At 34.6% G+C, this 14600-nt stretch overlaps 1 protein-coding gene across 4 annotated transcripts in view; it reads right to left on the minus strand.

Moving 5' to 3' along the window:
* LOC108742769 (autophagy-related protein 13) overlaps positions 1–14219 on the minus strand; it is a 39579-nt gene extending 25360 nt beyond the window's left edge. For 2 of the 4 annotated variants that reach the window (XM_025979893.1, XM_025979891.1), the window contains exons 1-2: positions 13614–14219; positions 12993–13528 (exon numbers count right to left, since the gene is read on the minus strand). In XM_025979893.1, coding sequence (XP_025835678.1) covers positions 12993–13528; positions 13614–13769 — 692 coding nt within the window. In that variant the 5' untranslated portion in view covers positions 13770–14219. The remainder of the gene's footprint in view (positions 1–12992; positions 13529–13613) is intronic. The other 2 variants (XM_025979890.1, XM_025979892.1) reach the window with 2 other exon arrangements.
* Positions 14220–14600: the final 381 nt, after the last annotated feature.

Raw genomic sequence — 14600 nt, forward strand, 5'->3', positions numbered from 1 at the left:
ACTCTGGCTTGATCGGTAGTTTCGCTCTTGCGGCGACTAATGGTGGCCTATACTATAGGCCACTCGAAGCTGCTTCTTGTGGCAAGCATTTTATAGAATCAAAGGTGGGATAGTTACTTTTGTAACCGCAAGTACCAACAATATCTAATTTGAGAGCTATTTATATACTTCAAAACTCAGCTCATTTAACGTCGCGCTTACTATGCTACGATTATAATAAACCGTCCAGTTTAGCTAGTTATCAATAAACATGTAAACAAAAGTTTAATAAGAAGTTATCGCTAATCGCAAGTTCAGTTCTATTATTATTATTCTGTCTACGAATCCAGGTTGTTTATTAAACTAATTGTTATCGTTCAACCGCAACCACACATTATCTAAATTTACACACGGAGAGAACATATTTGCAGTTGGTATCAACAACCCTCATGTTGTATGCACATGGATTTCAGCTTTTCAACAACTGATCGAAGACGTGAAAAACTGTTTTAGAGTACATTCACATCTACCGACCTAAATTACGCGAATCTATTGATAAGCAAGGTAGTTTATTACAAGCACAATAATTATACACAAAACTACGCATAATGTAAACATGTATTATTTTGCATAGGTATGGTAGGTATATTTCTGCGATTACCGTAGGTCCGGGTATAAAATTGAAAAGTGAATAAAATTTGTCCACCACAATTAAGAAAGACAGACCAGAACGTATCTTTCTGTATATCATGCAGCATGCAAAGATAATTGTGATCAAGAACGAACGTCGTTTGTACATATAGGGTCCATGCTTAGGCCGACGATTAAAATTTTATGTGGTGAGAGCTATGAAGTCACAGAAAACGTTTCCGCTAAGCGTAGGCTCATGATAGTGACGTCATGCGCAACAACGTCAACTCCATAGTTTGTTATGACTTTTACACTTACAGCGATGTAAGATGTAGCCTAATCACAGGAGAGTTCTGTGTGCTGTTGCAAGTACTTTTGAATTTAGATACAACGAAAAACATTTTAATGTGCGATAAATGCAAAAAAAAATACTGACATGTAGCCGTTGATATAGCAACGATAAGAAATATGTTACTTATTATTTGCATGTAAAAGTACAGTCTACAAATATTAAGGAACTAGTAAATAAAAAAAAAAATGCACCACTCCCCTCGATAATTACTAGTCAGTTGTTTACACAACTGCATGTACATATGTATTTTAATAAGTAATTAATGAACATGTCATAATTAAATAGTAAATTTTATAAGTAGGAGCGAGTAGAACCGAGTAATATCTATTATAATTTAATTAGTACACCTATGTGGCTAGTTTCAATATCAACTTCCTGCACAAATTATGTAATGCAATTGTGCATAAGTTTATGACACTTNTCTACAGAAAAAAGCCACGTCTGTGTTAAATTGCAAGGCTGTAGCATCTCCAGTCAAATGCTTACTTTAATGGTGAGTTTAGAACCGATTATAGGTAAAAAAAAAAATGCACCACTCCCCTCGCTAATTACTAGTTAGTTGTTTACATAACTGCATGTACATATGTATTTTAATAAGTAATTAATGAACATGTCATAATTAAATAGTAAATTTTATAAGTAGGAGCGAGTAGAACCAAGTAGTATCTATTATAATTTAATTAGTACACCTATGTGGTTAGTTTCAATATCAACTTCCTGCACAAATTATGTAATGCAATTGTGCATAAGTTTATGACACTTTCACTTAATAAAAATATGCTTATATAAACAGTTAAAGAGTAGTTCTACCTTCTCATGTTAATAGTACAATTGTTTTGTCCATTTCCTACAATTCTACCGTCATCTAGTGGTGGTCAAAACAAACACTAAAGTAATTATTATAAAATGTATCACATATATTACATAGTTTCTCTTTTTTTTCTACCTTGAAAACCCCTTATACCAAATGCAAGATTTCGGAGTTGTCATACGTACTTTTACCTCCACTTTGGCTTTTATTTCTAAATCTTATTTTTTTTAATTTAAACTTGATGCTACTATAACTTACTGTTGCAGTTAGTGTTGTATACCTAAATTTAGTTCTTCAATGAGCCAAAGTGAGAGCTGTTTAATTTAGTTATCAATGTAAGTTAAAATAAACTGCTGTGTAGTTGTTGAAAATAATATATCGTGTCTAAAAATAGTTTCTCTGTGTTACATGTACACATGCACTTTATACCACAATTATACATATTATATTTACATGTACGTATACACTGAAAGGTGTGAAAGTGGAACAAAGTTGTATCTGCACCTTATTGACCAGCAAGGTCGATTTGAATGTCGCGGAATTCGTAGCACAAATTCATTCCGTTCTAGACGCCGGAATGTAACTGTTTCCGGCTTCTGTATACCTTAGCCAAATACCTCTATTCAATTGTACAATAGGTACATCGAATCAGGCTTGACAAAATACGCATTAAATGAGCACAATTTTAGACCTAAATACCCTACGAAAATTATTTTTGCAATAAAACTGCCGAGTAACACACACCCTATAGTCCTTATACAACTACCAATGATAATTTCTGTAGACTGCAGCCCTTACCATATTCCATCTCTATGATCCTATGACCAAATAACAAAAGATGATTTTTATATAAAAATTACGATTAAAAAGGTACCTACGTGCAATAGAACACTATTACACAGTAATTAACTAAACTTCTCTAATAGACAATTAAAAATTGAACAAACCGCAATGACGTATTTTATTGGTTTCACCATGGCCTTAAAACGAATCTGAGTAATAAAAGAACTCTAGAAAATTAATTTGGTCTCTTCTGTTTCTCATCGACCTCATAAAACGTTTCTAGTGACATTGGAAACATGCACAACATAGGTTCAAATTAATTTTCTTTTTTAAACTAACAACAGCTAAAGTGAAATGAAATTAGTGAACAACAACCTTTTCATTCTAGAAAAAAACATTTTCTTATGATAACTACGTCATTAAATGTTACCCCTACCATATTACACGTAATTTAATAAGTGACCAGGCAAAAAACTACGATAAATAATTACACAGTACTTAGCCATAATAATTAAATTATGTCCTGTAAAAATGTAATTACAGCTCTAGGTGTACAATATTTCAATTGAAAGCGCACAGTTTACTGTACTTAACTTTAGAGAAAGTGTCTAAAAAGGTGTGTTTAGACTAAGCGAACAAACGCTCGTTCGCCTTCATTTCACCTTAATTGTTTTGGGCGTCCATGACAGTTTTTGAAAACCTTTTACACCTACATTGACGCCCCTAATGACAGTAATAATGACCATACGAAAATTGCATTAAAATGTTTAACAATAGAATTACCATCCACATATTTCAACTCTTAATTTCTATTTAATATTTTGGACATTAATATCATACGTATGTGTTTACTGACAATTAAGTAAACATTATCAATTAATTTTTATGGTTATTTACGGCATAAACTAATCAATATCAACATAACACTTGTTATATTTAATTTTCTTTAATTGGTACCAGTTTGACGAGCCTGATGTAACCTCTTTAAGTTAATTATAATTTCTTAAATTCTTTACTCTTTAATTGGAGACTGTAAATTGTTGTCAATTCTTAGAAGATTATTTTCGGCAAAGTACCTACGTCAATTGTAAAAAACAACATTTTTTTGTTGCACATTTACACATCTCCACATGTTTCAACAGAGGGCGCTATGGAAGTCAATAAGAAATGGGCGAGTTTGGTTTGGTAGGACACTTTTTCAGGCATGAAGGGTTAATTAGAAACATATTTGAAGCAGAAACAGGAGTTAAGAGAAGTAGAGGTAGACCTAGATTAGATTAGTGTTCACAAATAGTTGAGGAGATGGGATGTTCTAGTTTTAGGGAAATACGAAGATTACCTCAAGATACAAACAAGTGGAGACGCGTGTCCATCGAGTCTTAGGACTGAAGACCTTATAATGATTATAAAAAAAAATAATTTGTCGATGAATAAAGCAAAACTTCAACGAGGTCTTTAAAAAACCAACTTTCACTTATAATAAACATACAGATGATGTAAACCTAGATGTTGCGTAAAATTTTCTGTGAAAGACAAGTCGGTTAGGATCGAACAACCGTGAAGATAGAACAGTAGAGAGGTAAGCAAAGGCAGACGAGCGCATTTAATGAAAGGTGTACTTTTTTCAGCAACGTCTGCCGTTGTTTGTACGAGAGAGCAAAGAATTATTCATAAAGCGTAACCTTGTCTTGTTTGCTCACCCATGCAACTCGATGAACCAACGAATAGAAAAACTACACGGCCTTCTTAACTCGGAAAACATTTATGTTTAGGGCTTTTTGTACGTATTTAACATTTCTGATTTTGCAGGAAATTTCATTCATTCCGGTCATCAAATTGTTCAGAAAACATATCCTAAAGATTTCTCTCTAAGTACTTTAACATCTCTTACTTTTTATTTTATTGGTACTACGTACACTATAAAATATCTGGCACGCTTTCTCGATATTTATTATAAAAACTTCCTAAGTGTTGTCTTTTCCTACTTATCTTAATCTTACATCCAGCTAGTTTAAAAACTATTTTATTAGTAAACATTTCAACTGCACATGCATCTAACAACTAAAATTCCCTTTGAGACAACAGATGAAATAAAAACGTTACAAAGAGTAGTTTTCTAAAAGAACAAAAAGAGACAACACCAATCAGTAGTTGAATGTAATAAACGCGTAATAATTTAACGAGAAACCAATCCCTCTACTGCAGCTTAAAAACATTGTACTACAAAAATTAAAGACTTCGTGTATATTATCATTAATTTTATGTACTTACATTAAAGATTCAACTTTGTAAATGGCAACTACTTATTCAATAGTTATTATTACAACTAATTACAGTAATCAGTAATTTCGGTTTCTTAAAGAGTTTTTAGTTGCGTTCGTAAATTGATTTCCTTTATTTAATACACTGCATATCTTTTCCTGTAATAGTCACGGGATAGAAAATGAAAGTGTACAATAAGGCGTGATTTCCACTACAGGGCTGTTCTCGATCCGGTAAAATACCAGCCTTCACAGATAATTCGTCTATGAGGAATATAGGCGACATTTCACTTCGACTGATCAAGAAAATTGAAACACGACAGAAACCGGAACAGTAATGTGAATATGAGATTTATATCGGATCGAGAACGGAACCGTGGTGTGAATCGACCTTAATACGCTGACTGGAAGATTTCTTAAATTCTTATCAAACTTTACATTTTTGAACAGTACAACCATGTTAATTAAATAACATTAACAATAAATAAGCAACGAGTAAAAAATTCCTTTGGTAAACCAAAGAACAATCAGCTATTAAGTACACATATAAACAATAAAATTACGGACATGTGGTACGTCAACAAACATTAACAACTATTTACTGTTCGTACTATTACTCATACTATTCGTGTAATGGTAGTTTTTACTTTGATAAACACATGTTTTATTAACACATTTACTAGATTTTATCATATCACCTGTTTATCGTTTCTGTTAACAAACAGAGAACGTTACCCTGAATTTTTACTTTATAGTGGTAGCTATCAAGGTCCTCGCCGTCTTCACCTACTTTCTGGATAACATTAGATAAGAATTTCTCTTCGAAAAATTTTACATTTCAGGATAAATGAAGAAGTGATTTCTTTTTGTTAAATCTTAATACATAGGACAATAAATTAACAGTGCAGAAACCCGAATGTCCCTCGACTGCTTCCATGCACAATAAATCTATTTGTGTACCTATACACTACCTATTTATAACGTGTACCATCTCACACACTGAAATTGCATAAATGGTCCTATCGTACCACCTCCGTGAATCCATTTTTGGAAAGCATTCCGATCGCGTGACTATTATTTGCTATACAGACAGCTCTATTACACACAATTTACGTAATCTGGGCATAAAGTTCTAGAATGCAATGCTTCGACGTCTTCAAATACTTCACGCGCTGCTAGCTGCATAGAATTTGACCGACTTAAAAAACAAAAAATGAAAAACTAAAACGAAAGCTTATTCTACTAAATAGAGGCGCATACGGTACACTTCCAAAGGTTTAAAGGACTATCGTCTACACTATAAGCTTTCGTCAGTGTGAAGAATGCTTTCTAAAAACGTAAAAAACAAATCTCTGGAGCGCGGCCCTGTACATGTGCAAAACATGAACGACGACTATGGCGGAAAAAAGGTTAAAAGCGTTCCAAATGTTTAATTATTTCTGCCTTCAATTGTGACAGGTTTTTTCAAAGGTTGATCGCTTCTGGCCTAGGGTGAAGAATCCTGCTTCACATCTAATAGAATATCCCTAGATCATCCGATCAACCTTTGGAAATGCTTGACGCAACTCCAGGCAAGAATAACATCCACTAAGAGCCCGAAAAATTCACGCAGTACCTACAGAATCTTGTAGAAAAGATATGGCAATCTCAATGAACGTAGAAAGGTTTAAAAATACATATATTTATACTTGTACAAAACAGAATTTGTGCATAATGGTTCTCTGTAGTCTGTAGTGCAGCTTCAAAGGTAAAGGAATCGTTAGAATGTTTGGCTAGAAGCCAGCTCTAAACTTATGTACGTTCATTTGCAGTCAACATTACTGCATGTCTGCATTATAAGAGAAAATAGCTTTTAACTGGCTTGTATTGCAGCATTGCTCGACCACATATACACATCGACACAAATACATACCGTTACCGGATTAGATACTAGATAGGAACCTATACATAATATAGGTATGTACGAGGGTGGATTGATAAGTTTCCGGCCTGACCAAGAAAAACAAGGTTTTTAAAAATTTTTTTTTTTTATTTCTCAACATAATCTCCTCCAAGGCTGATACATTTCTCATAGCGGTGTTCCAGTCTATTAATGCCATCTCTATAGACTGATTCGTCAAGCTCCTCAAAATAACCATTTACAGCTTCGATTACTTCTTCATTGTCCGCAAATCTCTTACCGCCAAGCCATTTTTTGAGATTAGGGAACAGAAAATAGTCACTCGGGGCTAGGTCTGGAGAGTAAGGAGGGTGCGGCATCAATTCAAACTTTAGATCGTTGATTTTAGCCGTCGCAACGATTGACGTGTGCGCTGGTGCGTTATCGTGATGAAACAAGATTTTTTTCTTCGCCAGATGAGGTCGTTTAATTTTCACCTCGTGGCTCAAACGTTGCAATAAGTCTGCGTAGTATTGACCAGTGATAGTATTACCCTTTGCAAGGTAATCAATGTATATAATACCTCTTGCATCCCAAAAAACAGTAGCCATAACCTTGTTCGCCGAAAAAATTGTTTTTGCCTTCTTTGGAGTTGGTTCCCCTGGTCCAATCCACTGTTTAGACTGTTCTTTGGTTTCAGGAGTGTAGTGGTGGACCCACGTTTCGTCAACGGTTACGAATCGACGCAAAAATTCGCTTGGATTACGCTTATACAATGACAAATTTGCGGTAGAAATGTTTTTTCGAATCAATTTTTGGTCGACTGTTAGCAAACGCGGCACCCATCTTGCACAGAGCTTTTCCATATGCAAATGTTGGTGCAAAATATGTTGCACACGTTCATATGACATCTTACAGGTCTCAGCTATCTCACGCACTTTCAATCTGCGGTCTCCCAGCACTATTTGATGAATTTTTTCGATCATATCTGGAGTTGTGACCTCAACGGGGCGTCCTGAGCGAGGCCCATCAGAGGTGCTCACACGACCCTTTTTAAACTCGGAAACCCACTGCTTAACGGTTGAATATGACGGGGAGGATGTCCCCAGTGTTGAGTCCATCTCTTTTTTAATTTCCTTCGGCGTTAACCCCTTCAAATAAAAGTATTTGATGACAGCACGATTTTCCTGCTTTTCCATTTTTACGAAAACCACAGAGGCGTCTTGTTCAGCGTGCTGTCAAACCTACACTAGCAAGGAGATCGGGCTGAAACTATAGCTACAAGCTATCCAAGGATGGTACTATAGAATGTCACCTCAAGGTAGGCCTAGTGGCGTCATCTCTAGGTTAGGCCGGAAACTTATCAATCCACCCTCGTATATACATCTAATTACTAAAGTGCTGGAAGAAATTTCAACCGGATTACCGGATTTTATTACCAACAACAATTACTTCCTTAAAACCATTAATAAGTAATACCTGTATAACAATAAATTATAATTTATTTACAACTTCAGATGGTATACCTAACAACGTTTCTTGAGGTCAACAACATCAAAAATTGTTAAATAGACGGAAAATGGGTGTAGTTTCAACTATATGCATATTTATTACATTATTGCAATTCTAGTAAAACGTTTGAGAATAAATCCAATTAATTTAAAACAAAAATGATTGGGTCTGTTCACTCACGAAATGACAGTTATTTTGCAAATATTCGTGGACACCTTCACGTAATCGCAACAAGGAAAATAGAAGGTTGACAAACACCAAGTTAAAATTCTCGGATATTTTTGTAATTAAGCGCCAACAGGCCTCAGAAAAATAAAACAAGCGAGTATTTATGGAACCTGTTCGACCACTAGTTTGAATGTTAAACAGTGCCGAAGGCTGACTAAATTTTAAATAAGACAACTTTTACAACAAACAATCTACAGAAAAAAGCCACGTCTGTGTTAAATTGCAAGGCTGTAGCATCTCCAGTCAAATGCTTACTTTAATGGTGAGTTTAGAACCGATTATAGGGATGGATACTCTTTTAGAGAGCACTTTCGATAGTTTAGATTTGGTCTGAAAATGCACTGTTTTTGAGAAAAACACAACCGTCACGGTTTACATTTATCGTCAATGGAACCGCTTAGTTGTTATCGCAGTTTCTCAATACTTTGCCAATTCACGTCCAGGGTCGGCTTCGGATTGCAACTCTGGTTCTCTTACAAGTTTTTTGTCCTTAACGTAATCTAACTTAAACTAACCACACTGTTTTACTCATCATGCAATTCCCTATAACACCCTCAAAATCTTGCTACTTATTTCAGAAAACTTATAATGAATAATTTAGAAACTTCACACTTTCGAAGATAATAATATTGTTGTTGCTACCTCTGTCTTGATACCTACACGTAGCTTTTTATGGTAAAGCGAAAGTATGGGGCAGATACACATACACGTATATGTAACGCACGATAACCTCTGAACAGTGATAAGCAATTTAAATTTTATACAAATGCAAATTGGAACCTAGGACATGTATAAAAATATGAAACCCACTCGCTTAAAAACAAATTTGCAAAACAAATGTGCACTATTCCCGAAGCATTTTACTTTTAAAATTCAATCAAACAGTTCAACAATACCAGCACCTACTTATTGTGAAAAACATTACAATTATAGACAATCAACTGAAAAAGAAATTGACGTCAATATCAACATGTCATGCATTGTTTTAATTTACCTACCTGACATTAGATAGTATTGGAGAGGTATTTATACCTATCATTAAAAATGTGTACATTGGCTAGAATTACAAGTAACTAATAAACAACTTTACATTTTGGTATCAAACATAGGAACAAATTTATCAAATTTGTCTTGCCTTTTTCTGAATTTTTTACGAATAAGTGATTGCAAACCATATTTTTATTATTTTAACATGTACATAGATATATTGACCAGTCATTTTCATTAATAACAACTTCTTTCGGTTGTTTTTTATAATTTTTTCAACATAGGTCATTTACCCACCTATCAATGGATACTATCGCAACTACAGTAGTACAACTATGATGAATGAAAACGTAACCATTAAATAATTTCATTCATAAACTGCAGCTTCCAAAAGGATGCTTGATCTGTTAAAACGTTTACATATTTTTTTTTTAATACCATAGCACTCATTACATTGTTTTTATCGCCAAAGAAATTGTGTTTCGAGCGTATGAAAAACAAACGTTTTAAATATATTAAGTAAATAGATGCTTACCTACCAAAGTTTCTAACGACAAAAGCTACAATAAAACTCTTATGAACCTACAGAGTCAGTTGTAGACGATGATAAAACTACATTTTGTATGAGTGTAGGTGCTGAGGTGTAGACGTGTTCTTAAAATAATCTTCAAGGTAGTTTCACTTTCTCAAAAATATACATTCTCATATAAGGAAACTCTATTCATGGAAGCTTTCTAAGTAGTTGTCATAACTATTAGTCAAAGCTAATTCAATTTAATTCAAGGTGTACAGTTTTAATCGGTACATAGTAACATTGTGAAGGCAGAATCTTATGCTTCCACACAGTAATTAAGGTAGAAGCTTGAACCTTCGCTTCTAATAAAAGGAAGAGATTCCTCAGTGACAAAGTGAAACATATTCAAATAATACAGGAAAAGAAAAAGGCATTTAAATGTTTCAAAACTTTATTGTTGTGGAGCTTGGTAGCTATTATCAAACGTATAAGGCACCTAGGTATATGAAGCTATCAGGACGTCATATTTCTGATTTCTAAAGTGCACTATAATCATCGCTAGTTTGTTATCAAATCGAAAAATTTGTCGATTCAGTCTGTTACTGGCAAATAGATGACATGCTAGCCTAAATCAAGTGACACAACACATAGAGTATCTCGAAATAAGAGCTATTTTGTCGTTAATTTGTTGCTGAAAGATGGTAATTTTACCCATTTTGTCGCTGGTACATTCACCACCTGTCCAGAGAAAGACGATTGGAAAGTCGTCTAGTTGGCAATACATATAGCTTATAGCAAAATAGAAAGAATAGTAAAGAAATACCATGAGGGCTATAATTTGTCGCTGAAAGATGATATTTTTACCCATTTTGTCGCTGTTATATCAACCAGCTGTCCAGTGAAAAACGACTGGAAAGTCACAAAGCTAGCACTACACATAGCTATCTTCAAATAGAAATGGCGCAAGAGGGACTATAATTTGTCGCAAAAACATGGTACTTTTACCCATTTTATCGCTAATCTCATTCTCCATCTGTCCAACGAAAAACGACAAAACTGCTGTCAAGGTGGCACTACANTTGGAAAGTCGTCTAGTTGGCAATACATATAGCTTATAGCAAAATAGAAAGAATAGTAAAGAAATACCATGAGGGCTATAATTTGTCGCTGAAAGATGACATTTTTACCCATTTTGTCGCTGTTATATCAACCAGCTGTCCAGTGAAAAACGACTGGAAAGTCACAAAGCTGGCGCTAAACATAGCGTACCTCCAAATAGAAATGGCCCAGAAGGACAATTATTTGTCGCTGAAACATAGTACTTTTACCCATTTTGTCGCTAATCTCATTCTCCATCTGTCTGACGAAAAACGACAAAAGAGCTGTGAAAGTGGCACTACAGATAGCGAATTCCGAAACAGAAAGGGACATAATTTGTCGCTGAAAAATGGTACTTTTACCCATTTTGTCGCTGTTATATCCACCAGCTGTCCAGCGAAAAAGGACTGGAAATCCACAAAGCTAGCACTACACATAGCTATCTTTAAATAGAAATGGCGCAAGAGGGACTATAATTTGTCGCAAAAGCATGGTACTTTTACCCATTTTATCGCTAATCTCATTCTCCATCTGTCCAACGAAAAACGACAAAACTGCTGTCAAGGTGGCACTACAGATAGCGTACATCGAAGTAGAAAGGGCCATAATTTGTCGCTGAAAGGTGGTACTTTTACCCATTTTGTCGCTGGTATATCCACCAGCTGTCCAGCGAAAAACGACTGGAAATCCACAAAGCTAGCACTACACATAGCTATCTTCAAATAGAAATGGCGCAAGAGGGACTATAATTTGTCGCAAAAACATGGTACTTTTACCCATTTTATCGCTAATCTCATTCTTCATCTGTCCGACGAAAAACGACGAGAAGTGTCAAGGTGACATTACACACAGGGTTTCTCAAAATAGAAGGGATTATAGGTACTTTGTCACTGAATGATGCTACTTTTACCCACTTTGTCAGTAGTCTATCCACCACCTAGCTAGCACTACATATAGCGTATAGCAAAATGGAAATAACGTAGAGAAATACCATGAGGGCTATAATTTGTCCCTGAAATATGGTACTTTTACTCATTTTGTCGCTAATCTATCCTCCAGCTATCTAGAGAAAAACGACTGTAACAACAAAATGGGTAAAAGTATCATCTTTCAGTGACAAGATAGCGAAAAATTTTAGCCCATACAGTATTCGTCTGTGCCATTTCTGTTTTGAGAGACAGCTGGAGATTCGTATCAGCTAGAGCGACAAATTTTTCGATTTAGTAACAAATTGGCGACAAATTAACGACAAATCACAGGGCATTTTAAAAATGAGAAATATAACTTCGTTGAAATACACATTCATATGTAAGTTTCCAGAGAAAAACTTCATTATAAAATTTGATATTAGGGACAAACTTATATCCCTAACAAAGCAAAAAATAAAAACCATTCGCCGTTTTTTAAAAAATAGACCGTACTATCTGATCACACTAAAACAAATTCATTGTAGATGGGTAAACCACTTTCATGGTACCTAAAAGCAATTGGACTGGACAGAATGAAAGAACATAAATTCTTCAGTCAGGGCAGTGATCCAACACAGTGTTGGCCTTGAATCTATTTTTATACACAATGTATGCAAATAAAATAAGGATAATTTTTAGAAAACAGGAAATGATAGTTAACTGAAACATTTCCTATTTCCTTCCACAGTTTTTTTTTACCAGGTCATTTTGAGTTATCTGTTAAACTAAGAGAAATTTAAAGCTAATTGAAATAGCAAGAGCAACACTAACCATATGTGACTTGTGTATCGATTAGATTAGTGTACATTGAACACTAAAACGGTTTATATTTTCTACTCACAATCAGCAATGAACAATAATTATTTAAACTGTCATTTATTAATTGGTGCAAATTGATAATTGATACTTGTTTGTGTTATTGTCAAACTGCCTGTCCTATAAATGACTACAAAAACTGTAAAAGTGTAGTAATAATTAAGTAACACTTACTTTTGCCTGTAACGCATATGCCTGGGGCTAAGGTTGGTATTAAAATGATCACTCTTGAGCATGATGGTGTTATTTTTGCCAGTTTGAGTTGGAGAAATTGTCATTTTAGTGCGGTATGAAACAGTTAGTTGCAATGTACCTATTGGTGTACACAACTGACCCACCCTCACTTGTTTATAACCATCACCAAGCACATGTAACTGAGCATCACCCATGTAAATTCGATAACAAATAACGTATGAGTCTGGTCCCTGTCTTCGAGATAGTTTATATGCCGGTGTCACCCGGGTAACTGACACAAGGGATTTTAAAAGGATTCCCATACGGTTATAAACTGTATGAGTTACACGCACTGCAGGATCACACTGTTCTGGTAAAATACTAAGACACCATGACTCTAGCACTAAATGATCACCATCTACTGTTCTTAAAGAAATCTCGACACACATTGGCAATCTGGCTGTTGCTGCTTCTCCATTAAGAGCTTTTTTGGTTTCTTTCAAAACATCAGGTAGATCTGGAATAGCCAAATTAAACTGAAACAAATAAAAGGATTAGAAAATAATGAAAGTCTTTTTACAGCATACTTCTAAATGTAAAATGAAATACAATAACACCTACCCAATCTGTTCCAGACGTGGGTTTACACTCTGTTGAAACTTTTTCGCCAAGCCTGGATTGTACAATAACTTGAGCAGCCTTTAGAGCCAAAAACTTCGTAAACTTGTCCAGGTCCTTCCTGTCCTGACTGCTAAGTTTCATTGCCATTGTCACCATATTATCCACTTAATTTAAAACGTGTCGATTCACAAAATCAGTGAAAAAGTTTTCAAGTCACATACCAGTCGAATACAATGACAGTAACCAATAATAAATAGAAAACCTTTAAACTACAATATTACATATGACCACACTTTGACATATACATAAAATAGACAATTAACCGCTCAGTGTTTACAACACGAATTTGAAAACACAACTACTGATCAACAATTAGCTGTTACACAAACTTGATAACCGTCACGTACGTCATGTCACGGCACCACTTACTTCTCCTACCAGCTATTTTGCGATCACTGAAAGCCAACAAAAGGGCGTGGAAAATGCGATTCATGCTAAGATCGTTTAAATGATTTCTACGTACTTTTCTTCAAAATTCTAAAAAAATAGACAATATTTCCATCTAACGCTTTAAAAGAATCCCCTTATTACACATGACATCACTTATTTTTAATTAATAGCGAAATAGATTTCAATTGCACCACATCGTTACTTCACTTACGTGATTTAACATGTTATTATTAATGCGTTCTGATCCAAATTTTAAATAACACATTTGCCCCTAGTTTATTTTTGTTTGTAAATCTGTTGTTTTGTTATTAAAGAAGAATAGTTAGAATTATTGTTTAAAAATGATCTTAATGTAAATAATTTAAATTCAATTTTAGGAACTAAAACTATCTGTTCCATATCATTGTTCCTCCTGTTATTCAATATCAGTTCCAATTTAACGCCCTCTGGTAAGTGGCGCCGCTAAGCTGAAACTATTTGCACTTCTTCCAATAAAGCTCTGCTACTTAGCCACTTTTCATTGGTCGAGATGGCTTG

Source organism: Agrilus planipennis, unplaced genomic scaffold (genome assembly GCF_000699045.2).
Source record: "Agrilus planipennis isolate EAB-ADULT unplaced genomic scaffold, Apla_2.0 scaffold355, whole genome shotgun sequence".
In the NCBI taxonomy this organism is placed as follows: domain Eukaryota; kingdom Metazoa; phylum Arthropoda; class Insecta; order Coleoptera; family Buprestidae; genus Agrilus; species Agrilus planipennis.